Below are 25,031 nucleotides of genomic sequence, written 5' to 3' on the forward strand. Positions count from 1 at the left end.
CTCGTCTGAGCGGAGTGGAGCAGAGACCTTGGGGAAGACGCAGAAGGGAGGCGTGTTTTTTTGTTTCCTGTTGCAGGCCGATCGCTAGAAATAGAAAGGTGGGAACGTGCGACGGACAACACGATGCTTTTCCCGTATGTTGGCCTTCTCTTTGCGTAACTCCATGTAAATGCATCCGAGTTGTCGGTCTAGCAGAAGTGAATACAACCGATGCGGTCTCTTGCACAACAGGGCATGTGCAGCGGAAAGCATGTGTAGCTGGAACAATACGTCTGGCGTGTAGCGACGCTGTTGCGACGGCAGAACAAAAGTGAGTGTCATCTTCTGTTTACGACGTGACCGTGAAGTGAGGTCTCTGACGGGACACTGAAATCTGGTCTTAGTTTCTGACAAGTCTCATTGTGTGTTCCGTGTACAATTTGATATTACTACTGATTTGGTTCAGAGCATATCTGGTGTCTGCGTTGATATGCGCTCCAAACTGCTTGTCTGTACTCGCCTGTTATATCGTTGAATGATGTGTGCTCTTGAAACTTAATTAACGACGTGAAATGTTGAATAATGTTGATAGTGGTGAGCGCAACACAGCGAGGAATGCTTTTCTGGACTCATGGTCTGGAAATAAGATGAGATATAAAAATACAGCAAGCAACTAGACGTGTACGCATAACCATAACAGCGTCACAACAACAGATGCGCGATACAGACAATTATCACATTATTTAGTTCACAGAATGTCACAATGTGTTTATTATTTATCCTTTTTATTTATTTATTTTGGTTGACAGCATCACCATTATCATCAAGTGATGATGGTGGCGTTGCTCTAACTGAGCTTTCGCGATAAATTTATAAAAAGGACAAGTTATATATAATTAAGATACATACAAAATTGATAAACACATTATTGCCACCCCGATAAAGACAACAAAGTATCCGAGTGGAAAGGTGCTTCTTGGGCCGACTTCATGGGAATTGTGCCGACATATAGCTTTCAAGAATAGAGAAGATAATCGGTGATTTGAATCCGGTTCACCTTCAATCATCTGAAATCGGTTCGGGTATTTGTGGCCCCTGTTACCATATCTCGTGATGACTGCCTCCATGATGACTGATATTTCTTTTCAGGATTGTCTATGGGTAATCCTTGCGATGTATATTATTTTTGTCCCTTCATTTCCCTTACCGTAGTGTATTTCCGCAATTTAGTTCCGGCCGATAAGCGCATGAGAAACCGCCTATGCAGCTAGCATCTCCGAATTTACGCTGGCTAATTCAGTGTCATTTTCGTGAAGTGCACCCCTCCCAAGTGAATGTCACTTTCACTACATGCTTGCTACACTGCTCAAGTAAGTGTCACTAAGCTGATGGCAATGACGATAGATGAGAATGAACGTCGGCAAAATGTTTAGGCGTGCGCCACAATAACAGCAATAGATGATGCCGATGAAATGGGGTGTTTCACCGGCGTGCGCCACATTCCGTTGTAAGCATGTTTTTCTTTGATTTAGAAACATTTCTTGGGAATCTTCTTTCAACATTCAACAAATTGGTCTAAACTATATGACTGTGACGAGCCTTAAGTCAGAGTGAGTCACTGGGGTGAGGAAGAAGCAGATCCAAAACCTGTTACTCCATGACCGCAACAAATATGGCCGCGGGCAGATCGCCAGACTGTTGTTTCATAGGCTGTTAATGAGAGTAATTACGTGTTCTTTCTGCACAATGTTACACTTTACGCTGAGTTTTACTGAATACGTACTTCCTTAAAAATTTATATGGCTGTCCGGGCCTTTTGCTTTTCCTTAATATTTTCACCTGTACCTCAAAGCGTGCAGTCGAGGCTACGCACTTGGTCCGCAGAGGTGAGTTTGGGGAACTCACTAAATCGTGAGTGTGCTTTCTGCCGAGCGTCACTAGAAGATGCCGTGTGACGGCGCACGAATGGCACTAAGTATAAGTGTCACTGGTTGAAAGTGACACTAAATTAGTCCGTGTGACTGGGGTGCAACAGCAAATTTGCGACGGAGTCTGACCTTGATTGACCCCAAGCTACTGAAAGTGCGAGTGCATACGTGTTGGCAGATAACCTCAGGAAAATAAAAGGGTCCGCTGATAAGATATTTGGCGGACCCCAAGTACATCCCAAGCAGCACAATATGAGCTTTTAATGCAGTGCTGTTTGAGATATCATGCAGCGCACCGTGTAACGCAAATCAAGACAAAGAAGTGTTTGAGGAAGTAAACTGGCTGGAGTAGACCAGGAAATGAGTTATGTCTACAAAAATGAAGCGAATTCATTGTCACGCCCTTGTCCCGGTTCTCTATAAGCACAATTTAATTATGTGTACTTGTTGTGTGAATGTTACAGGCACGGGAGAGTTCCGAGTAAGAAGTTGCACTTCGTTAGCAATACTGCAATCGCGAAGTTTATTCTTCACAGTTGATTGTTTGATTGATTGAACCAGATGTCGCGAAATTTAGTGGCCGGGAATATGTGCCATATGTCCGAATCGCGACATTAAAGGGTCTTACTTCCAACATGAAAACATTAAACGTTTAGGGCCCGCCCTTCCGTCTATTTTTAACAACGTGTAACTGTTTATTTATACTGTTTGTGCCTTGTGTGTGCTTCCATTTGCATGACACAGGCACAAAAGGCCACAGTGAGAACATTCGCGCGACTGGTTCTCCAGTGTGGTTATCAGACCACTTATAGGGCTGGGTCGCTGCCTATCTAATAACGACTTATCTTATCGTGGCGCTCTACAAGTTTGGTGAGCCATGGAATATGTGACATGCACGGCAGTGACTTGTGGGAGATGGTGAGTGAAGCACGCTTTGGGTCAAAACACAACAAAGATTTAGGTGCGATTAGTGTCACCGTGCGCCCGGTATCGGGTCAAGTAAACTCCAGTATCGAATTACTCCGGAAGTCCTCCGGCAGATGCACACGCAGCTACTTGAAGCAGTGAGTACGAAGTGTGAACAAGTCCTTTTTTTTTTTTTTAGCATCTGACTTGCAGCTGGATTTTTAAAAAAGGTTTAATAATGAGGTTGTGGAACATGTTATTAGTACCGCGGTGAGAGCGCCAGGATGGAAGGGAGTAGGTCGCTGGTAATTTATATGGTGCTGTCGTGGGAGGAGATGGAAGATGACAAACGCAGATCTACATGCAGGTATTTTGAGATTTCGCACGCGTTGTGTCTGGCATCAAAGCACTTGGAGACTTCAATCTTATGGCAATGTTGAGGCATGTTTTGTGGCGCGTGCGTGCTTCTTGATGGTTCGGTGCTTAAGTCGAATGGGTTTTAATGAGGTTTAAAGATTTGCTTATTCATTTAAATGCGTGAGTACCGCCTTTGCAAACAGAGTCCTCTTCGTGACAAAGGAAATGTGAATTAAAACATAAATTTTGATCCTCGCGAGTGAATTTAAGTACGAGAAGTATCAAGTTTCTTGGAAAGCATCTGAGAAATCCTCAAGCATCATCAAACCTATCGAAGCACGGAGACGACTGACTGCTTAACAGGGATCGCAGGATTCCATCTGTCGCGGAGACACGCGGAAAATGCGGGTTTTAAGCTCGGTCACGGTAAAGAACGGATTTTGCATTTAGAAACTTTGTGTGTGCGTGCGCGCCCGCATTGTAAGACGTGAATAGCGCTACGCTACACACTTCGCCGTGGACCCTCACCATCCCTTCGCTGCAGTTTCTGGCAGACTGTAGCAGCCAACCATGGTCTCGCCAACAGAACAACAGTATATTCTCCGAGTATGCCGATTACGCTTCTATATAGCAGCGAAACAACCCGTACTTTTCAGGAGACCCTTGGCCAACAAGCTCGCGTGCTCTTCTCAGATCGCGATATCCCATGCTTCAAGTCACAGTTTTCGAGTCGGCAAACATAGAGCGGAGATTAGAAACATTGTTCTGCTCCGAACGGGACCAGCACCTCAAGAGGTAAACTCAAGATGGCGGAGAAAAGAAAGATTGCCGATGAATCAACCTGCATGCTTCTTGACGCCTTCTTCCACGAGACATTGTACAAATGTCATAATTCGCGAGTCGTTTAATGCTTTCTGCATTGTTTTCGTTCACGCAGCTCCTGGGTCAGTATCCTTAGTATGTTTTTTCTCTTTGCCTTCTCGGCATTGAATCTTCTTCTTCGCAGTAGTTTAGCACTGCGGAACAGGGCCGTGCCTGTAGCTGTTTGAGATCTATAAGCCAGGAAACTCCATCGCATACGAAGGAAAGTTTCGGCATCGTTTCGGGTCACCGCGAAACATATAGGCTGGCTGCTCTTACTATCATTCATTGAGTGCTTCTACAGGGGTCCGCTAGTTGGCGAGCAGTACGTTCGGTAGAAATTGCGAGAACACGAGAGCGCAACTATGGTGAACTATAGCGCAACATCGTGCTTGGTGCCTTGGAGGACGTGTGTCATTTCGACACGCAAGTGAGGGTGTACACGAAGCCTGAAAATACATAATCTGACTATATTGGAGCGATATTTTATTTCACGAAACATCGATGTAACGTTTCAGTGTTGCCGTTCGCGCGGAGTATTGCGACAGGGCAGGTTTACTATGCCGGCGTGGGACCAATATTACCGTACATGTAATTTTTGTCCAGGAAAGCTAGGATCCCTGCTGATTAATGATTTAGAGATGATTGATGATGAGGTTCATAACAGTCATGCTCGCATCTACGAGTCGAGAGAAGTCCGATTAATTATTATTTTTGAAATGACATTTTAATAATTAGCTCTACGTACAACCGAACCCTCTTGGCTTTTGCATATTTGCATAATGAAGATGGGCGATTTCATCTCAATTCAGACAAGGCTGTCCACTTGGGTTCTTCGATATTTGTCATTATATGTGAAAGCACATCGTATGTGATGAACAAGTTGACCAGTCGTTGAGTCCTGGGTGTAGCGTTTGTGAAGAAAAAAAAAAAGAAAAAAATGGAACGTCAACCCGCGTGAACGACAGCGCGTGCCCAAACTGCGCTCTCCCTGCACTTTGAAGGAAACTCAGTCGTCCCGTATAGGAGCTACACAGTCTTTTTTTCCCCCACATTTATACTCTATGCACAACAAACTGTTACTTAGTGCAAAAAAAAATATTAAAACTTGTGCGTACTTCGTTTTACAAATTATCGCAAGAATGCTACCTAGTGCGATTTCTCTTAATGTTTGCAGTTGGTCTACAAATAAAGTATACATTTCGAACAAACAAATTTTATGTCGAAATGAAGCTTATTTTTGCTCTTTTTAGCGATGTTTTTTGTTTACTTATAAACTCTACCGGAGAGGTGTAATATGCGTTAGAATAGACCGTGTTTCGGAAAAAGGCACCGTATTCGTAGGCATGTTCTTCAAAAGCACCTGCTCCGATTTTGACTAAAAAAATCTCACTTATGTCGTAGCATGTTACTTTTCCAATGGTGCTACTTTTACGCAGGCTAAGAATGCAGAAACCGCACTTACAAAATGAAAAAAAAAATGACTGCCAGAAATCGTGGGTAACTCCGCTCCCGCTGCTGTATTAGCTGCATCGCTGCCGCGCAAAAACACGCGATATGTGTTTCGCAACAAAAATCACACCTTTACACTTGCGTTGGCTTTGAGATTCCATGAGAGAAAGTGAATACCTACATTGCAAAAATGTGGGAATCGACTTCGTATTTGGGGAAGCACCTTGAGAAAGGTCATTTTCATTAGGACGTGTCTCGACGGAGCCAGATTTTATAGCAGGGCAAATCCTTTTGCGGGATATGCGACCTAACTAACATGACCTTGCTGGTGCCCAGAATCGTTCACTGCTTGAAACTTCTGGTCAGTTGTCTTCTGAGTAGGTAAACGCACGAATCTCTCAGCAAGTTCTGGACATTTTTGAAGGCTTTTCTCCCTTTTGGTCATCCTTCGTGCTACTTAGCTGTGATGGCACAAAACGTGTACAGTATACGGAACGTGTGTATTGTGCGGATTATGCGCATCGCCACAAGAGAAGGATATCCAAGCAACACGGGTTCGTGGCCGTTTCAAGCCTGGGCGTCAGTGCACCGAAAGGAGATCCGGGTTCGGAGCGAAGTGAAGCTGTAGACTGCAAATACGAACTGTGCAAGAACTGCGCAAGGTACTTCCGGTTAGCTGTGAGTGACCTTTCTCTGGAATCTCCTCCTGCATGTAGCTCGGACCCAGACTATGTTCAAACAGATGCAGCTATCGATCAAATCAACCAGAGCATTTCTCTCTCTGAAATTGACGTTATACGCCTTTAAGAAACCCAGCACTGATCAAAAGAAAGCGAATGTAACCGTGTGTTTCTCGGAAGCAAAAAGAAGTTGGGGACGCTTTAGGTAAGCCAATACGTCGCAAGATAGGGGATGCATACGACGCAGGGGTGTGTACCTCGAAATAAAGTGATCGAAATCCCGGCTGCAAAATAAACTACTGGAAATAAACGTTATTTGACTATAAAATGCACAGTCGCGCGCGAGAAACTACCAAGAGCGAACTTAGGGCCAGTTCCCACATATAGCGCTTTGCTACATAGCACTAGAAAATTGCGCTATATTTTCCTCCTCGCATTGCTACGAACCGCTATAAAACCGCTCTTGTCGAAGTAGAGCCCCGGTCAACTTTTTTAGGTGGTGGTGGTGATAGGGCTTGCCGTTGTCGGCCTCACGTATGTGGGCAACGTCACGACTCACGCCCTGGGGGAATGTGCGTCCTGGGCCGACTTCTAAGGGAACTGTGCCGACATATGTCTGAAAGCGTCTGAGGAAAACCCAGGAAAAACCCCAGACAGCACAGTCGGCACCGGGATTCGAACCCGGGTACCTCCCAGTCTCGACGTGACATGGCCAGCACGCTAACCACTGAGCCACGGGAGCTGGTAACTTTTCTAGCGCTATATTGAGCGGTGAGTCTGCTTTAACCAATCGTGAGCTTCTTTCAGCCGTGACGTCGCGGAAGCTGGGGTTTGTTTTGCTTCCGATCACTCGAAGCAGCAAGACGGGAATGCCACGACGACGACGACGACGACGTGAAAATGGCCACGAGTTTCATCTGCCAATGCATGGGTGTTTGCTTACTATAGTGTGGTATCGCGATCACAGCATCGAAAGTGTCATTGACAGAATGGCGTAAATGCAGGCTAGCTGGTGGATAAATTCCATGATAGGCAAGCCTGAGCGATGGGCAAGAACACGTAAACAAACACAAACTTCTCAAATTTGAGCCTTCGTGTTTGTGTTTGTTTACGTGTTCTTGCCCATCGCTCATGCTTGCCTATCACGAAAGTGTCATCCCCCTTGATGCTGCGGATACCCGACGCCGACAGTAAGCAATCACGGCAGCACCGGTGCATCACGTCGCAAAGAGATATTCCGTGACCCCAGCAGGATAGCGCTATGTGCTCGGTTGTATGTGAGAACGGCAAACGGAAAAACAGCGCTAGGTTTCGAGCGCTATTTTCTAGCCCTATAGAGCGAAGCGCTATATGTGGGAACTCGTCTATGCAAACACCACAAACTTGGACTAACCTAATAATAAACTAACCAACGTGGTTCCGTCGTGTCTGCCCTGCTAAGCCTAACGGCCGCTAAAATTTGGCTTTCGTTCGCTAAAACGACTTGGACAGACATCGAAAACCCGTGAATTTGGGTGGTTAAAGAGTGATACCGCGTTTTTAAACACGGCATATACCATCTTACGAAGCAATCGAGCACTCGTTGATTTTCCTTGTTTCGAGAACGGGAATTTCCAGATCGGGGATTTCAAAACCGTGAATATTTCCAATTACTAATTTCGATCTCCTAGTGGCGGCCATGAACAACGCATCTGCACAACGAATTAGAGGCACTGTTCCTCTGCGACGAGCCAACAGATGCGTGTTTTTTTTTCTAAGAATGCAACCACTGCAACCACTGTCATTCCTCTTCCTTATAACGGTGGTGGTGGTGGCGTAAACCGGCTTGCTGTTGTTGGTCTCACGAACGTGGGCTGCGTCACGACTGTAGCCAGGATGAGATGATATGGTGTGATAACAGATGAAGGAATGATGACGGCCGAAAGTTACGATCCAGGGCAGTCACTGCCAGAGTTGATGAGAAGTCCGAGCAGTATTCATAGCCTTTGAGCGAGGCCGGATTCCTGGAGAAAGCAGACGAGGCTGCGAATTTTGGAGTATCTTTCCGTGAAAGCGCCTCTGGGATGTAGGACATCATCCACCGTACAATTCCTGCAATGGCCAAGGTATTTCTCCCGCACCGCAGCATATGCACAGCAATGCAGTAGGATATGTTCGATAGTTTCAATTTGCTGACAATGTATGCAGTTTGCGTTGTCTAGATCGCCAATCTTGAATAATTGTGATTTAGTGAAAGCGCTTCTTGTTCGCAACCTGAAGAGCAGAGTTTGTGCACAGCGGGAAAGTCCTTTCAGTGGGAGAAGAAGTCGATGATTTTCCAGGATGTCCCGGATCCCAGGGTGCTGCATAAGAACTATCTCATTGATGACCAATTTTCTGTCGCTGTCTCCCGGGATTGGCAAACTAGGGCTAGTGCTGTGGTGTGCAGCAGAAGCAATTCGGTCCGCTTTTTCGTTGTCACTAACGCCGACGTGGGAGGGGATCCATTGCAGGGAGATGTCTCCACCGATTGTCCTGTGTTGGGCACATGACGTTCTGATACACCTTGCTAGAATGCTATTGCATGTGGGGTTCATCACAATTTGCAGAGCGCTACGCGAGTCCGTGAGGATGACAGCCTTGGTGATTCCCTTGACCTGTACCGCAGCAGCTGCATGTAATATTGCCAGAAGCTCAGCCGTCGTAGAGCATATTGGGTATCGAACTGATTTTCCTTGCCATGCCACATTTAATGATGGGATATAAAAGGAGGAAGTAGCGCTCCTACACTCTGCGTCAACGGAGCCGTCTGTGAACACCAGAGTGTGAGCGTCACTAATTAGGACCTCAGCAGCTGCCTTGGCTTCCAGTGAGCTGGATTAGCCCTTCTTTCTTAGCTCTGGGAAGCCTTAGCCTTAGCAACGAGATATTCGGCATTACCTCACGCCATGGAGTAGCAGGTCGGGGGATACATTCGTCATACTTTAGGGGGCAATTGGCGGGCGACATAGCCAGGCGGCCTATGGGGACGTAGTGAGGTGGCCTTGAAGACCGGTGAGGAGTTGTTTCTTGCCGAGAAGTGTTGCGTTGTCTATGAAGTGGAGCGCTCTGAGTTTTGAAGGGATGCTGACGGGCTTTTCCTTTGACTCCAGATAGGTATAGGTAATGCTGGAGAAGCTGTGTAGACCAAGCGCTGTTCGCATACCGATCAGATGGAGACGCTCGAAGTTTAGCCATTGTGTTGGCGACAGGTCAGCGTACGATGTCGCATACAGAATCCGAGATAGAATAGGCGCTCCGTGCGGAGTGAGCATGGATCGTACATTACAGCCCCATGCTTTGCCACTGATTCGTCTGAGCAAATTGAGCGATTTCTTCCCTTTAGCAATGGTTTCGTTCACCTGCTTCGTCCAGCGTAAAGTGCTGTCAATAGTGACACGAAGGTATTTGCATTCTTTACATATTGGAACAGGAATGTTATTGATGCTTAGACGTGGGAAGTCCCTACAAAACGTGTTTCCTTGCGGGGGATGCAGACAAGACATTGGGACTTTTCTGGTGATATCTCCAGCCCTCTCTCCGATAAGGCCTCGTTGATGGCGTTTAGAACTACGTCGGCTGAGCCGCGAATCTTCTCCTTGTTCGTTCCTTGTATATGGTCAGTTGTGGCGCGTACGGTGTCGAGCGCATTCGTTTGTGGATCCCAGCCATGATTAATTTTAATAGCGTGGGGGACAGTACACTGCCCTGCGGGACCCCTCGCTGAAAAGATTTTGTCGAACTAATGCGGCCGCTAAGAGACACGTCGAACTTTCTGTCTGACAAAAACTCTACAATGAATCTCAGGAGATGCCCAATGATCCTGGCTTCAGTTAGCGCCGATAAACAGGCTTCCTTATAACATCACACCACCACCACCACCATCAACCACTGCGCAAGAGAGAAGCAAGCTGCGAATCCAGCGAGACGATGAATTTACATTTGCTTGTTGAGACAACAGATATCTGATTACGAAGACATTGAAAGCGGCAGCATTTCTAAAAGAAGTAAGGAAGTTGATTGCACTTTACATGCACATGCTATACATGCACAATACCCAGAGGAAGGCCATAAGGATCGAGAAATCTTTTCCGTAGCAACGGTACATTGTGACTACGCAGAAAACTGCACGGTTAATTTTTCTAGCGAAGTGCAACCACCCAAGTGAAAAAAAGAGTAAACTTTCCATATTCACTACGTCGCCACAACGATGCTGACTACGAGGAGCTACCCCACGGTCAGGGAGGACATGACCCACGATACAGCGCACGCGCTGCTTGCATTAAAAAAATAATAATAACTGGGGTTCTGGTGGGTGCTCTATCTCTGTTCTCTCAGGTAATCTTCGTATTCGATGGTGCTGCAGCACATTTGAAAAATAGATTTCAATTTCATGAGATGAAAAAAAAGATCTTGCTGAAGTGGCTCTTTTCTGCAACTGGACACGAAAGAAAACGCGTGTGGTGGTGTTGATGGCTCTTTGAAGCACGCTGCTACGTTGCGCAACATGCGCTGCCCAGTTGTTGACGCAATTCAAGCCCCCGCAGATTTCGTCCGCGTATTAACAGAAAAAGGCCGTTCAACAGTTCTGTTGCACTTCCTGGCCTGTGAAGTCAAGGAGTTTCGGGAAACCAAACAAGAGGAATGGAATAATGTAAAGGCAGTTCAGGGAATTCGTTCATCGCGTATCTGGTGCAAGAAATTCGACCGTGATTCCAGCCCCAAAATTCTGCTGGCAAAAACAGCTGTGGTCATTATTACGTCACATTGACGTGTGTTCTTGTCACGCTTAGATGGAACACACTGGATGTGAAATAGGCTACTTTGTTTGCCACTTCCGCACGTAGGCAACCGAACCGGACTTCCATGCACCTCACTCGTCCGCGTGTCTCTTCTCGTTTCTCTATACGCATATTCCATATACGTACATTTTCATGTGTGTAATGCATGGATACGCGTGTGTTTCTTTCACGACAATGTCGTTCCGTGAATAAAGGCGCTCCTTTCTTGCGTGACGTTGGATGTCATTGTATGTCTTGCATGACCAGTGTCAACTCCTTAGCGCATAAAAGCAGGCCGGTAAAACTGTTAAGAAATAAATAATTTAGAAGTACCTTCTTTGCCACGCCAAGAAGAATAAAAATGCCTTGCTGTAAACGCGTACCACGTGTTTTTTGTGCGGCAGCGATGCAGTAGCGGGAGCGGAGTTACCCACGGTTCTGGCAGTCGTTTTTCATTTTGTAAGCGCGGTTCTCCGTTATTAGCCTGCATAAAAGTGTACCATTAGAAAGGTAACATGCTACTGCATAAGTGATATTTTTTTAGTCAAGATCGGAACAGGTGCTTTTGAAGAACAGGCTTACGAATACGGTGCATTTTTCCGAAGCATGGTGTATTCTAACACACATTACACCTCTCCAGTAGAATTAATAAATAAACAAAATGCATCGCTAAAAGAGTAAGAAATAAGCTTCCTTTTGTTATATAATTTGTTTGTTCGAGATGTATATGTACTTTATTTGTAAACCGGCTGCAAACATTGAGAAAAATCGCACTAGGTAGCATTTTTGCGATAATTTGTAAAACGAAGTACGCACAAGTTTTAATATTTTTTGGCATAGAGTAACAGTCTGTTGTGCATAGAATATGTGAAAAAAATTGACTGTGTAGCTCCTATAGGGGGCGACTGAGTTTCTCTTAAAGTGCAGGGAGAGCGCAGTTTGGGAACGCGCTGTCGTTCACGCTGGTTGACGTTGCATTTTTTTCTTTCACAGCCGCTACACCTACACTCTTAAAAATGAACTTCACCACATAGCACGCTCCTAACCAACCATCATCTCGAACGATATCGTTATCTGCCCTGATTTGTTAAAAACGGGAGGCGTACGCCTTTTTTGTGACACTTATGCTGTTCATAATTGTCACAAAAAAGGTGTACGCCTCCCGTTTTCAGCAAATCAAGGCAGATAACGATATCATTTGAGATGATGGTTGGCTAGGAGCGTGCTATGCGGTGAAGTTCATTTTTAAGAGTGTAGGACTCAAAGACTGGTCAACTTGTTCATGACACACGATTTGCTTTCACATAAAAAATAATGACGAATATCGGAGAACCCAAGTGGACAGCCTTGCCTGAATTGAGACGAAATCGCCCAGATGCCAATTTTTATATTTTGTGAAATTGGCATAGTTGTGGCCAGTTATCAACTCACTTTTATTTGCGTGCGTATTTTATCTACAGAGTATGTCGGATTTTCAAGGAGTTTCAAGAGCAACTTGACTTTTAGTCGAATAAATAGGCACTTTGGAGCCGGGATTGAAGTGTGGTCCCAGTGGCGGAACCGGGAGGGGGGAGCGCCCCCCCAATACGTCAGTTTATACATTGGATTTCCGTAGACGTAGTTACAAAAATGCCATACACCGGAGGCCAACAAAAAAAATATGACGGGAATTACGGGCTTTTCGGCGTTTCAAGGGCAACTTGACTTAGTCGAATAAATTGGTTAATGGTCAGGATTGGAGTGTGTTCCATTAGTATTTTTCTGAGCTTCGAGAAGTCATTGTATAGAAGGTTTCTTCACAACAGTGCACAGTCCTTCCTATTAGCATTTCTAGCGTGTTTTGTTGTTTTTTAAATCTTGCAACTGGAGCAATGCACGCTTCCGTTCACAGCTATGTTCATTGAAGGTGCGATCTGTAGTTCGGCAGACGCATATTGCTGACAACTGTCGTAAGTCGTATGGTCGCTCTCAATCACATGCGGCGTACCAACGCGTGCAACTGGACATGGCTGTACTGCACTGCACCATAGTGACCCTTCTTCTTTGACGTGTATGACTAGGTTTAGAATGCTGTCCATTGAGCAGCGCGCCCTTCTGAAACCTGCCATTTCCCAAGGAAGCAGACGACGAGATTCCAAGAACTAGTCCACACGATTCAGAATAAGTCTCTCCATGATCTTGCACAGGCAACTCGTGAGGCTGATGGGCCGAAATGATGCAAGCACTCGAGGCGGCTTTCCTGGTTTCAATACTGGTACAACCTGCGATATCTTCCATGAGTCAGGGACAACGCCATTTCTCCAAGAATCGTTGATAAGGGCAAGGAGTGCAGAGCGCGACGAGGAACCCAAAGACGCTATAGCCTTGTATGGGACCCCGCCCCACTATCAAACACTATTGCTCCATACATGTCCTCTGCTGGAGATCTCTGGGTGGCAGTGGAGGACGCCTCCGAGGGCTTGGATAGGAGCCTGCAAAGATCTTCCCCAATCAATATCTCCGATGTTGCTTGATGAACTGCGAGAGCCCGGCAGGACTTCAGTTGTTCCACTGGGGAACTTAAACTTTTAAGATCATGCCATATACATCCTGTTGGCGTGTACGGCGATAATGGTGAACAGAATGACCTTGATTTCCGCCGGCTCAACCGCTGGAGATGTCTCCGGATTAGCGACCGTAGCCTGCAGACGTCGTCAGAATCACTAAGACAACCAGACCTCCGAAATATTCTCTCTGCCCGACGCCGTATAGCCCGTAACCTTTCAAACCCTGCATCCACATTACTGTGCCTGGCAGGGCACGAGACCCTTTTACTCGCTACAGCCATGCCCGCTGACAGCGTGTTGTTAAAATCTCTAATAGTTGCGGCGTTCTGTACTAGCTGCCTTGTCCTTTTTTGGAACACGGCCCATTCCAGTGACTTTTACTGTGCGAGAACCTGCCGCCGTACCAGTGAAAGAAATTATCAAAGGCACGTGATCATTTCCCATTGGGTCCAGGTCTGTCTTCCAAAACGAACCGGAAGCGAGGCCCATCGAGCAAATTGTAAGATCCAGACAGCTGGGGCCCTATTCTCGTCAAAGTAATCGACCTCGATTATTTTGTGTCTTTGCCTGTCATTGGTCGTTACGTGAAGAAGGCGTGACCACCAAGGTGTGACGACCAATGACAGAGGAGACACAAAGTAATCAACGTAAAGTATACTTTGAGAAGAACAGGGCCCCTGGAGTATGAATGGCCTCGAAAAAAATATATTGATGCGCCGTCATTTCATTGGTATGTGTTTTGCCCGTCAGGAGTGTTAAGGCTGGTTTAGAGTCCGACGGAGTGGGGCGTAACGACGCACAGCGCACCGCTGCGCATCGCGAGCCGCCGCCGGTGAGTTATTAGCGCGACGACACTCGGCGAAGCGCGGAGCGGCGGCAACGCACGACTACGCCAGCCGCCGTCGGGGGAGTAGAGCGATGCTCTACATCTGGCGGTTGCCAGCGAGCTGAGCACGGCGTGGACTCGCATTTCCCAACATGGCGTCGCCCATTGAGCTTTTGATCGAAGCCGGAAAGAACATCCGTGCCTATATAATAAACTGCGGATGGACTGTAGCGACGAGCAAAAGGAGAAAAGCTGGGAAGACGTGCGTCTTTCTTATACAATTCAGTGTTCATCTTTGGGGGTACCAACCGTATTACAAACATAACAGTACAGACGATGAGAACACGGATTGTCTTTAGTCGGATTTCAGGAAGCGGGTGCAGATATGACTGCTTTCCCATTCTGAAATGTGAAAATATCCCGTAGTGTTTTCGTTGCGCTGCGCCGAATCGCGTCAGACTATGACCTCGGTAGGATGGGGAAGCATGGCGTAGTGAACGCTGGCTGTCGGCGCGGAATGCGGGCGGCGATGGGCGAATGGAATGGCGATGGACTCTAAACCAGCCTTCAGTGACCTTGTCGTAACCGTAACTAACGTCTGCGTATCTCCGGATCAGGTATAAGTTGTGTTTTTCTCGAAAAATATTGCAGGAAAGTGCTGTGCAGTAAACATGGAAGAAGTACGTCTTTTCTCCCCAATCCTTCTCTTGCTGGGCAATGGTCTGTTTGGGACTGTACCGCACATACTCCACATAAGAGTCGGCGCCAGAGAGAGACATCCAAGGTACGCCAACATGATGACGATAATATGACGTGTTTCACCGTTAGGTTTGCTGTGAACCCCGGAATAGCAAGCCGGTATCAGTCTGGCTGACATTTCATCTTTCTCTTTTCTTTCTATTAAGCATATACCCCCCGCATCTCATGCCTAGCTACACTATTCGAGAGCGTCCAGTTTCCAATACCCGTGACACAGGAGCAGATTTGAACTCCTTCGAAGTGAGGTTCTTTTATATCTTTGAAGTACTAATTATTGAACGGAGTTTGTGCAGCAGCCGCACGGCACTGCCGATCTTCTTTAGCTGTTCCTCGCAGTGCATGATGCCAAACATGTGGCGCTATAGCTGTTCAGGCAGAGCAAAACAACATAGTTCCGTGCTGTAACTTGTAAATTGCTAATTATGTGCGCATTTCATGTTGATAGTTCAGCAGGTGCACCTGATGGCGAAATTTATAATTTGAAGAAGACTCCGGTGTCGGGCTGGAAACGCGATGGACACTGGCGACCTTCGTGCGAGCGTAGTGAATTAAAGGGGCTGTAACGTTGAATATAACCACCATGTTTTAAGATACCGTCATATAGAACTTGTCTGTGTGATGACACAGATAACTCATCACCTCTCACTTCTTCATACTTTTCTTACTAATTAATTCTGAACACTTCCTGAAACTGAACGATGGCGGCCTTCTGCGTTATTTATGCGCCTTCTACGTGGTTTCATGACTTCTACTACGTGAATTCGCCGAGGGCGAAGTGGGAGCCGGCTACGGATTGGCGGACATATGTCTCGTGATATTGAAGTACTACGTAACACATTTGAGACATGTTACTTTACTGTTAGACATGTTTTGAAGAACAAGAGCAACTCTTGAAAAGTTCGGTTTCAACTGTTGTAGCGGTTGTAACCTGTGAGAGGTATCTGCACACCATCTGTCGATCTTTCTCTCTCTCTCTCTCCGCGTCTCTGTATCTTCGGCCCCTCCCCCATTACCCAGGGTCCCGACGGGGGTAGAGTGACCAGATGATGATGAAAGCTGTGAAACTCGCTTGGTATCGCTGTCGTGTGCAAAACCTTGCATTAACGTCATTTCTACGGATGTCTGGTTTACGTTCTAGTGTTCCGGGATGCACCAACCGTGCACCTTCGACGACTAACCAGATGGTTCGCCTACTTGCTTGCATTTTCAGCAGATAGCGCGTGGGTCGCCTTAAGGTTGGCGCGTCTTGGGGGTCTCAAGTTTTGCTTAGCACAGCAATCTTTAAAATTCGATTACGAAAAAAAAAAGCTCGGTGTACAGTAGAGCTATTACGTAGCGTCAAAGTTACAAGATTTCAGGAAAGGACAGTTTCTACAGGTTTGCCATTCACTTTACAGTCCCTTTTAACATAGCTCGTAGTAAGTTATCTGCGCCTATGTGCCCATCATAAACGCCACCCCCTGATTCGCAAGCTTCACGTTAGACGGAGCGCGACGGTTTCTGTTTCTCCTCAAGGCCTCAAGAACAACAAAAGAGCTATCCTGACGTGATCCTTGGGAAACTTACCCTTGACTTCATCTATAGGATCAATATTACAATAGTATCGCTGTATACACGGATGGCTCATCGACCAAGGACACTTCATCTTCAGCCTTTGCCATTCTGTCAGAGTCCGTTACACGTGGATGTCGTCTGTGTCACCGCACCTGATCATCCGCTGAGCTTTATGCTATCCTGTTATTCTTTACATATGCGGCAGGAGGGGGGGGGGGTATGTTTAATAGAGTGAAAGAAAATAGGAATAAAAGGAAATGTCAGCCAGGCTATTGCGGCTATGCGGCAGGCTGTGAACTGTGACAATGGGTAATTTATACGGACTCCAAATCGCTCTTCTGTACATTAAAAACATGGGAATCTGCGGTTCCCTATCCTCAGTGGTGATAGGTACCCTGTGCCCCCTGAAGTCATTACAAGAACGCTCCCACTCCGTTGCCTTTCATTGGGTTCCAGGCCCATGCGGAATAACTGGGGACCACAAGGCCTACGCTGCCGCTGCACATCAACAACGACCTTCTACGCCCATTATACTTTCGAGAGGAGACAGAATTTTGTTTCTTTCGACATGGGGACATGCGTTTTCTGTTTTGTTAGAGATCACTAGTAATTCTACAGTTAATCTAACTTTCTAAAAAGATAGATACCTACTTACTTAACATGATTATGGTGATTATACGCTGCTTCTACTTTATTCTGTTGATGGTGATGCCATAAAGAAAAAATGGGGATTTGAGCCGCGACAAGGTCCGTCCGTCCGTCTGTCTGTCTGTCTGTCTGTTTATTCTGTTAGTTTTACAGCAGCAGCTGTTATGTACAGACCTACTGCTACTGCGTGGTCTGCACAAAACGGCGAAAGCTGCGACGCGAAAGGAAAGCTGAAAACCCCGGATTGGGTGAGGGTGCGTCGAGAGGAGGCCATCACGCCACCGCGCAGCGCGCAGACGCTGGAATTCGCGTGTATTGCTTCAAGTATACGCACCGAGGTAGGGAGCCTCCATGTGCGTCCCCTTTTCAGGGAGGCGACAACTCCGTCGTCTGCTACGAGCGCCGGCATCTTGACTCCCAGATTGCATTGGGCGTCAGCGGCGAGGTTGCGTTTTTCTCGATTTTTCGCGATAGGAACGGGGTAAAAGCAGAATGTAGGATACTAGCGTAGCAAAACTGTCATATATGCTAGTAGAGCTGGTCATGGGTTGTAAAATATGTTGCTAATGCTTTGTAACGTTTGTCTAAACTCGTCACTGCACCTGGACACGCGGTCGCGTCTCGACCAGCGAATTACAATAGTAAACATGGGAATGTGTATAGACAACAGAAATATGTTAATTGCAAGCAGATTTCATTATAACATCTCATTCAAGTGCAACGCCAGCTGCCGTTGTGCTTGAAAACGACGTTGTTTTACCGACATGCTCCTGTCGAAACTGCACCCTTAATCGCAGTTGTACAAATTTGCCCACGATTACATGACATAGTTCTTCTTTGTGTTGGTTACAAGTCGGAAGATTATTGTCCACGTTATTATGAATAAAAGACGAATGCCTCTTCCCATTTGTACGAAGAACGTGTAGCACATTTCTCACGCTCCCCGAAATATACCGAAGATTCATTGCACCACATACGTGTTCACGAAGCTCAATGAGCTTGTTGTGGCCTTGCGGAGATTTAACGCAATTTAATTTACTCTAACGTAAATGACCACTGAGCTACCAAAATACACGGTACACGCTGCAGCGCTGCAAAGGTGCTTGCTTACCTCGCACACGCACCAGCTCCTTGTTGGTTCCCATTCTGCTTACTTGCGCGAGCGAAACATTTTTCCGCTTTTTTAGATGCTGGGAAGCGATACAAACGCGCACCTTTCCGAGAGCGATTGGCACACTTGGGCACACAGCACCCTGGCATTTCGCTGCACGACGTATCATGCGAGTAACGCGCTCCGCAGATCTCCACGCACGCTTTTCTTCGTCCACCAACGAATGTATTTGCTCAATCAACTAGGAACTACTCAAACATGAGCGAACGCTGGTTCGCGACCTAGCTCTTTGGGCGACAGATCAACGACCCCATGCCAACCATACGGAGATGAACTGAGCCCTAGCAGTGGTTCATAGAAATAGAGAAAAAAGGAGCTCTTTCATGCGTAAATTCCGATGCAAAAGAACTGTGACCCGAACGTGGTACACGCAGAAAAAAATCTCTGGAACTCTGGTATTACCCGAGAAAATGACTCGTGGAACGACCGATTTCCAGCAGTCATAAAGGAAGTTCTGACACGCTTGTTGCACGCTGGATTTAAAATTCCGGAGGGATGAGTTGCGATATTTGTTCCCAAAACGTACAATTGCGCTAAGACACCGAAGAAATGCAATCACTTGCGTGTATATGTGCCGGATGGCCGCTCGAACGCGCAAAATGCACAGCCGGCAATGGGCAGTGCGTAGCAAGTTGGGAGTCAAAATGCGCGCTCCGCGTAAGGGCGAGGAGGAAAGGCGGCGTTGGCACGGCTAAAGGGTGTCTCCTCCCTGAAAAGCGGAGAAGCCGCAGCAACCCATGGAGGCTCCCTACACCGAGGCGCGCCGCAGCGACAACAACGGCGCTGTGTCGTGGTCGCCATTTACTTGCGCGCCGGTGTATCCACTACACCACTCCAAGCGTCCGTTTGTGAAAATCACATTGGAGAGATTGGTGCAGTGCAGATGCCCAGTGGACTCGTGATAGCTGTGTGTTACTTCTCGCCTCGCGCCACGACGGGACGGATGCGCGACTATATGGTCTACGCACTTACACCTTATACCGTACTAACAAACTCCTCCTCGTCGGAAACTTCAACGTGGACGTTTAAGCGGGCAAGAACGCAGCGTTCCTAGAAAACATGCCCCATCAAGTAGACCTCACGCTACTCACCGACGTCCGCCAACCCACAACCAGACACGGATCGTGCATAGACTTCGTCATCGAAAACACCCACTTCGTGCAAGACACCACTCCTCTCGCCAACCACTTCAACGACCACAAAGCAGTGGTCATTACATTGAAATAAACCACACACAGCTGACGCTGGAATTCGCGTTACAGCAGTTATAACCGTCCTTTGTTTTTTTAGCGAAATTGGGAGCACTAATTCGTGACACTCTCACACAAAAGCACTCCTCGGCAGGTTTTTAACCTAATTCGGATTAAAGTAATTAATATTCAAGTACGTAAACGTTATTAAAGCACGAAAACCGCTGTCGCGTGTAATTATATAATGCTCAATTACCTTATTCATAAAGACCCTCTGTGAAATGCCCTTAAGAACCGCTGACATTTCGTCTTTCAGGTACACCTCGGGCCTGGTGCTGTTCTGCGGCGGTGTGCTCTTCGGCTTGGTACTTTTGGAGCTTTTACCCGACGCCATCCGTCGTCTGAGCAAGCTCGACATTGATTTTCCTATGGGCGAGGCCCTCCTCTGCCTAGGCTTCATATTCTTGTTCTTGATTCAAGAAAGTCTGCGAGCACTCTACATGTGGCGCCAGCGACGTTTCACTGACGGGTACACATTGATTGATTGAGCAAATGTTTAATGCTGCAGCATATTGCTGGGGGCTTCGACCGCGGCTCAAGCTCCCAGCGCTACTCAAACTGTCACGAGGAATCGAGTGCAGTTTGAGTAATCACCCAAAGTAGAAGGCTTCTCCTTGAGAGGCTTCGGAAAGTTTGCTCGGCTAAATTTTGTTGAAGGTATAGTTTCGTGAAACGAGATAAATCCGTTGTGAGTCCACCGTTCGTTTTCTTGGAACGAAGAAGACGGACATACGAGTAGTATTTTCAGTTGGTTGATGTCAGTTTGTCAACCGATATGGTGAAATGGAGCTATGCAACTCGATAGAACAGACCGATAGATGTGACCACATCTACTCGGGAAGTGCGTTTGACGTGGTTCCTTACAATTTATAAATAAAGTCTTAAAGAAGGCTGTTACTGACTGTTTCGCTCTCTCTCTCTCTCTCTCACTTTCTTTTTGAGAGAGTGGGGGTAATAATTTATGTGGCAAATCTTTATTTACGTTGAGTACGCACTTGGTATAGAAATTGGTATGCATACTGTTGATGATGCTCTGGCACGATCCGGCTTGCAGGTTCGATTACATACTTCACGCACAGTTATTCCCACACACTGCACTCTTTATTTGCTGCTAAATATTAACGTGGAAGAAAAGGATGCCGTCAACGGACGGTGGTTGGAGCCTTGTTCATCATTCTCCAAGTAGCCATCTGCGCCCAAAACTGGGTTCGCTGTTTTTGCTCTTTGCAAGATATTCTGTAAACACACTGCGAATGAGTCCTTCTCCGGGTTGCGGAACATCATCGCCGGCAGCCGTTACTAGCGAGTTCTAGTGCATCGAAAATTCGGAAGATACTACGATATACTACAAAAACGATACGATAAAAGAAATTATCAAATCCAAGCTTACGTCACTCGCTCCAAAGAAAAATTTACTTATGTTTTCGGAGCTGTTATCCGATGTCAACCTTCCGATGTACTAAAACTCCGGAGCATATTCGGAGCTGGCGGAGGCTTGAGGATTTGGCGAGCTATGAATGATATTTTTTAGTCTATATTCATTTTAAGTTCTTGGGTGTACCAAGGGGAGTGCTAAGAAAGGCTCGTGATGTAGAGCCTGGGCCCGACCGCACGCCAGAAACTGTAAGACCCCCGAGCACGATTGGCTAGCCGCTGGCAGCCCAGTCCATCTCAGTCTTTAATGTCGCCAGAGAACAACATTTGCGCAAAATATTCTTGTACAACGGGCAATCTTGTCCTCCCCCATCGTGATGTAGGACGTGTCCGCGCCTTCTGCCGTTTCCACGTCTTTCCATCACATCGTGACGTCGGCAGTCTCTGCAATGGAAAGAGCGCTTCTCGTTCATGGCCAGCAAGCTTATTCTGTGAACTCTGCAGATGTGATATGGAAAGCTACCGTATAGTGTCACCCTGCGTTTCTCAGCAAGCCGATGGAGCTCAGCTTTTCAGCTTTCGCTTTGTGGGGAAAATTCGAAACAATCTGGTGATCAGTCGAATCAAATACACCACAACAAAGGAAAAAAAATCATATGGGCCGCGTACGGAACCGCAAACCTGCATAGAGAGACTCCTCCTATATAGAAGTCTACCTCTGCAGGTTTGTGGTATTCGCATTTCAAAAACTAATTTATAATAATACAGCTGCGATGCGGGTTTGTCTTTGTGTCTATAGAGTCACTGCATTAATGTCATGCCTTCGTATTTCCATCCACCAGGTCTCCCGCTGAAATCACGCCCTTCAATGTCGGGGGATCGGCAAGCAACGGGCCCGGATACGGCTCCGTCGCCGCCAGCACGCCTGGTGGCGACAGCCGCGTTCTACCTACTCCCGTAGCCTTTACCTACCCTGTGTTCTACGCAGAAGCCCTGGTATTGCTGTCCTTAGCCATCCATCTGGTGCTGGATGGAGTCGCTATCGCCATTCAGACGACCCCACACCAAACATGGATGGCTTTCAGTCAGGGTGTGTAGGCAGGCCTATTAGATATATGAAAGAAGGACGTCACTGAAACGGTTAGCCGGCTGCAAGACTCGAACCCGCATCTTCTGGATTCCTGGATTCTTCGAATCCTGCAGCTGGCTAACCTTTTCAATGACTACCCTCTTGAGGCTTTGTGCGTTGTCCTCTCTTCTGTGTTCCAGCCTCAGAACATAAATTTCCATCGTATCAGATATACCCTAGACACGTCCAGGGCTGGAGCTGCACAAAGACGAAGGAACAAGCACGAGGCGGGACAATGGCAGTTCTTCGCTTGTCCTTGAGACGGGACTTCGCTATCCTTGTTCATTCGTGTTTCTGTACCTCCGTGTACATGTCTACGACGAACAGCTAAAACCATGTTTTCAGAATCCTTAGCTCGACCATTCCGTATGGTCTTTTCGTGTCTTCCGTGTTTATAAGCGAGAGAAAACATTCGTGGAAACCTCCTTGAATTGTGTAATAACCTTTATTGAGAATACGTATCTTTCTTTTTCCAGTTGCCATCGTCAGCTACCTCTCCTCCTTCGTCATCGGCACGTTACTTTACACGTCTGACCTTCACGACACCCTCAGTGTGATAGCTGGCATCATTTTCTCGCTTCTGGTAACGTGTGGTGCACTAGTTGGCTTGGCGACCCGATGGGTACCGGGTAACTTGGCTCACGGCGTCTTGGACGGTCTCATATCTGGTGGACTGTTGTACGTTATTTTTTTCCGAGTGCTTCAAAGAAGTCGTCATCTGTTTGTGCCTGGTTTAGCACAGTTCGCTTTGACAGGTGCAGGAACCATCACTGTTGGCGTCGTCAAACTTGTGGTGCCGGTTGTGTTCTGAGGAGGAACGTGATATGACTTTCGTTGAAACTTTCGTTGTTTGACGGATACATGCGTTGATACAAGGTGCAACACTGGTTTTGTGAACGGAACTGGTGGTCGTGTGGAACCATTGCTGTGCCGAACCGTTCGTACTGCTAGTCGTGCCTCACTGAACGTGATAGCGAACTGTGATGCGTGACGATCGTGGGATCCTTGGAGAACTGTTGCTTTGTTTTAACCCAAGCTTCGTGAGGCATTTGTGTGATTTTTATTAAACATATGCAATTCTGTGGTTCTGGAGACCCACTAGAGAGTTTTCACAAATTGGACGACATGACGATCTATAGGGGTCTGGCGTGCGTTTGGATCGCGTAAACGAAAACATCACGTGTGCGAATGTTGCCATATTCGTCGACAGGAAGCGTCTGTCGGAATGTGCTGATGTTATTGTTTTCTACGGTTTCGGCGCTCATTCGCTCTAGATGCTGTTGTTATGTTGAAGTAAATTTAGTTATGGTGGAGATTGTCTCAAAATTTTATTCATTTCTCATAAGCAACTTTGTCTGCCACACGGTAGGCGATGGCTCTGTTCACTCCTCGGAGAACGTGTCCCGGACGCGCGCGAATACCTGTAGTTGACAGATGTCGGCGTACACCCTCCGCGCGCGTTGGGAAACCGGTTTTTCTGAGGTCACACGCACGCCGAACACGCGCGCGCGTCGTGAAATCGTCGGGAAAACGCCCCATGCGTTTTGGCCTTTATGAGCATGCCTTCATGACCGCGTGTACGAATTTCATGTAATTCAACCTACGTTTGTAGTACCACACCGGTCAGGGTCTGTGTAACCACACCAGGAGACGCCAATTTGGCATTTTAAAAAAATCTCGTGTAAGAAGCTGAGTTAGCTTTCGATGTTGCGGATGCCTTTATGGTGTGACGTTGAGAGGAATGCTGGTTTGCAGGTCTGTCATTCCACATAGCCGCCCTTCCTGTTATCCAATTATCCATTTTCTTTCAATTTCTCCAATCGACCAACCTGTCCTCTATCTATCGATACCTATGAGCAATAATAACTTTCTCCTTCGTTGGTTGGTTGGTTGGTTTTAAGAATAAATAAAATGGAGACTTTGGCTTCAGTAGTGTGAGGCCCACAACTCCACATCACTTGCACCAGTTACTTTGGTGAAAAACTCCTATGACGATGATGCCAATGAGGAGTAGGATGGTGATGATGATGATTTGTGGTGGTGGTGCTTCCGACAGAAAGCAATTGCACACACACTGAAATGTCACAAAACGCACAAAGAACGCAACACACAAGCTTTCTCCTTGACTAAATGTCCCACGTATTCATTCAGCGTAATAGTGGTAGCATGGTCGGTACATTCACTTTCGCCGCGTCCCATGACAACTCCATGTCCCCACTATCTGATCTTTAATGAGAAAGCGTCCTCACATTCCTTAGAGGAAAAGCGAAATCAGTTGATATCCATGACGTTGTATACAGGACAGACACGATTCCAGACAATAGCCTCATGCCGATATGGTAGGAAATATAATTGTGAGGTGAATAGCCTTTGTTCCCAGAGATATGCGAGATAGCATTCAACGGCTAGAGTATAGGTAACACACGCCGGTATTGATCTCTCAGATAATGTTACCCCTACTGTATACCCGAAGCAGCGCAGCGGAAGCACATACGAATAGGGGAGTTACACCAACTTTTTTTTCTCTTTTTTTTTTTCTGCCAACCGTGGGGATGTGACTGCCTACATGTGTCGCGGGACCAACGTAGTAGGCATAGGATATCATGTACTTCTTTCACGATAGCGCACGTAGTATAACACTGGGATTAGTCTTATCAAACAAACGCAAATAAAGGGAAAGGGATAGCCACTTTCAAACTCAAGAGAGAGAGAGAGAGAGAGAGAGAAATACATGATGACGATGATATGGGGATGACTTCCGCTCATTGAGCAGAATGCTACCCCATTGCTATTGGGGGAAAATGACAGGATG

At 46.7% G+C, this 25,031-nt stretch overlaps 1 protein-coding gene across 1 annotated transcript; it reads left to right on the top strand.

Annotated features, from left to right (window-relative positions):
- Nucleotides 1-120: 120 nt before the first annotated feature.
- On the top strand, nucleotides 121-23,311 carry LOC135388688 (uncharacterized). Its single transcript, XM_064618401.1, has 5 exons — nucleotides 121-134; nucleotides 232-310; nucleotides 19,973-20,185; nucleotides 21,933-22,180; nucleotides 22,696-23,311. The coding sequence occupies exons 3-5, from the start codon at nucleotides 20,085-20,087 to the stop codon at nucleotides 23,028-23,030; spliced, it is 684 nt and encodes a 227-aa protein (XP_064474471.1). The 5' UTR covers nucleotides 121-134; nucleotides 232-310; nucleotides 19,973-20,084; the 3' UTR covers nucleotides 23,031-23,311.
- Nucleotides 23,312-25,031: the final 1,720 nt, after the last annotated feature.

The sequence above is a fragment of the Ornithodoros turicata genome, chromosome 3 (genome assembly GCF_037126465.1).
Source record: "Ornithodoros turicata isolate Travis chromosome 3, ASM3712646v1, whole genome shotgun sequence".
Classification (NCBI taxonomy): Eukaryota; Metazoa; Arthropoda; class Arachnida; order Ixodida; family Argasidae; genus Ornithodoros; species Ornithodoros turicata.

Excerpts from the sequence above, each read along its gene's own strand:
- LOC135388688 (XM_064618401.1), top strand. The coding sequence starts at position 20,085 with ATGGGCGAGGCCCTCCTCTGCCTAGGCTTCATATTCTTGTTCTTGATT. Across the intron at positions 20,186-21,932 it reads CAGCGACGTTTCACTGACGG|GTCTCCCGCTGAAATCACGC; the intron begins GTACACATTGAT and ends TCCATCCACCAG. Across the intron at positions 22,181-22,695 it reads ATGGATGGCTTTCAGTCAGG|TTGCCATCGTCAGCTACCTC; the intron begins GTGTGTAGGCAG and ends TTCTTTTTCCAG.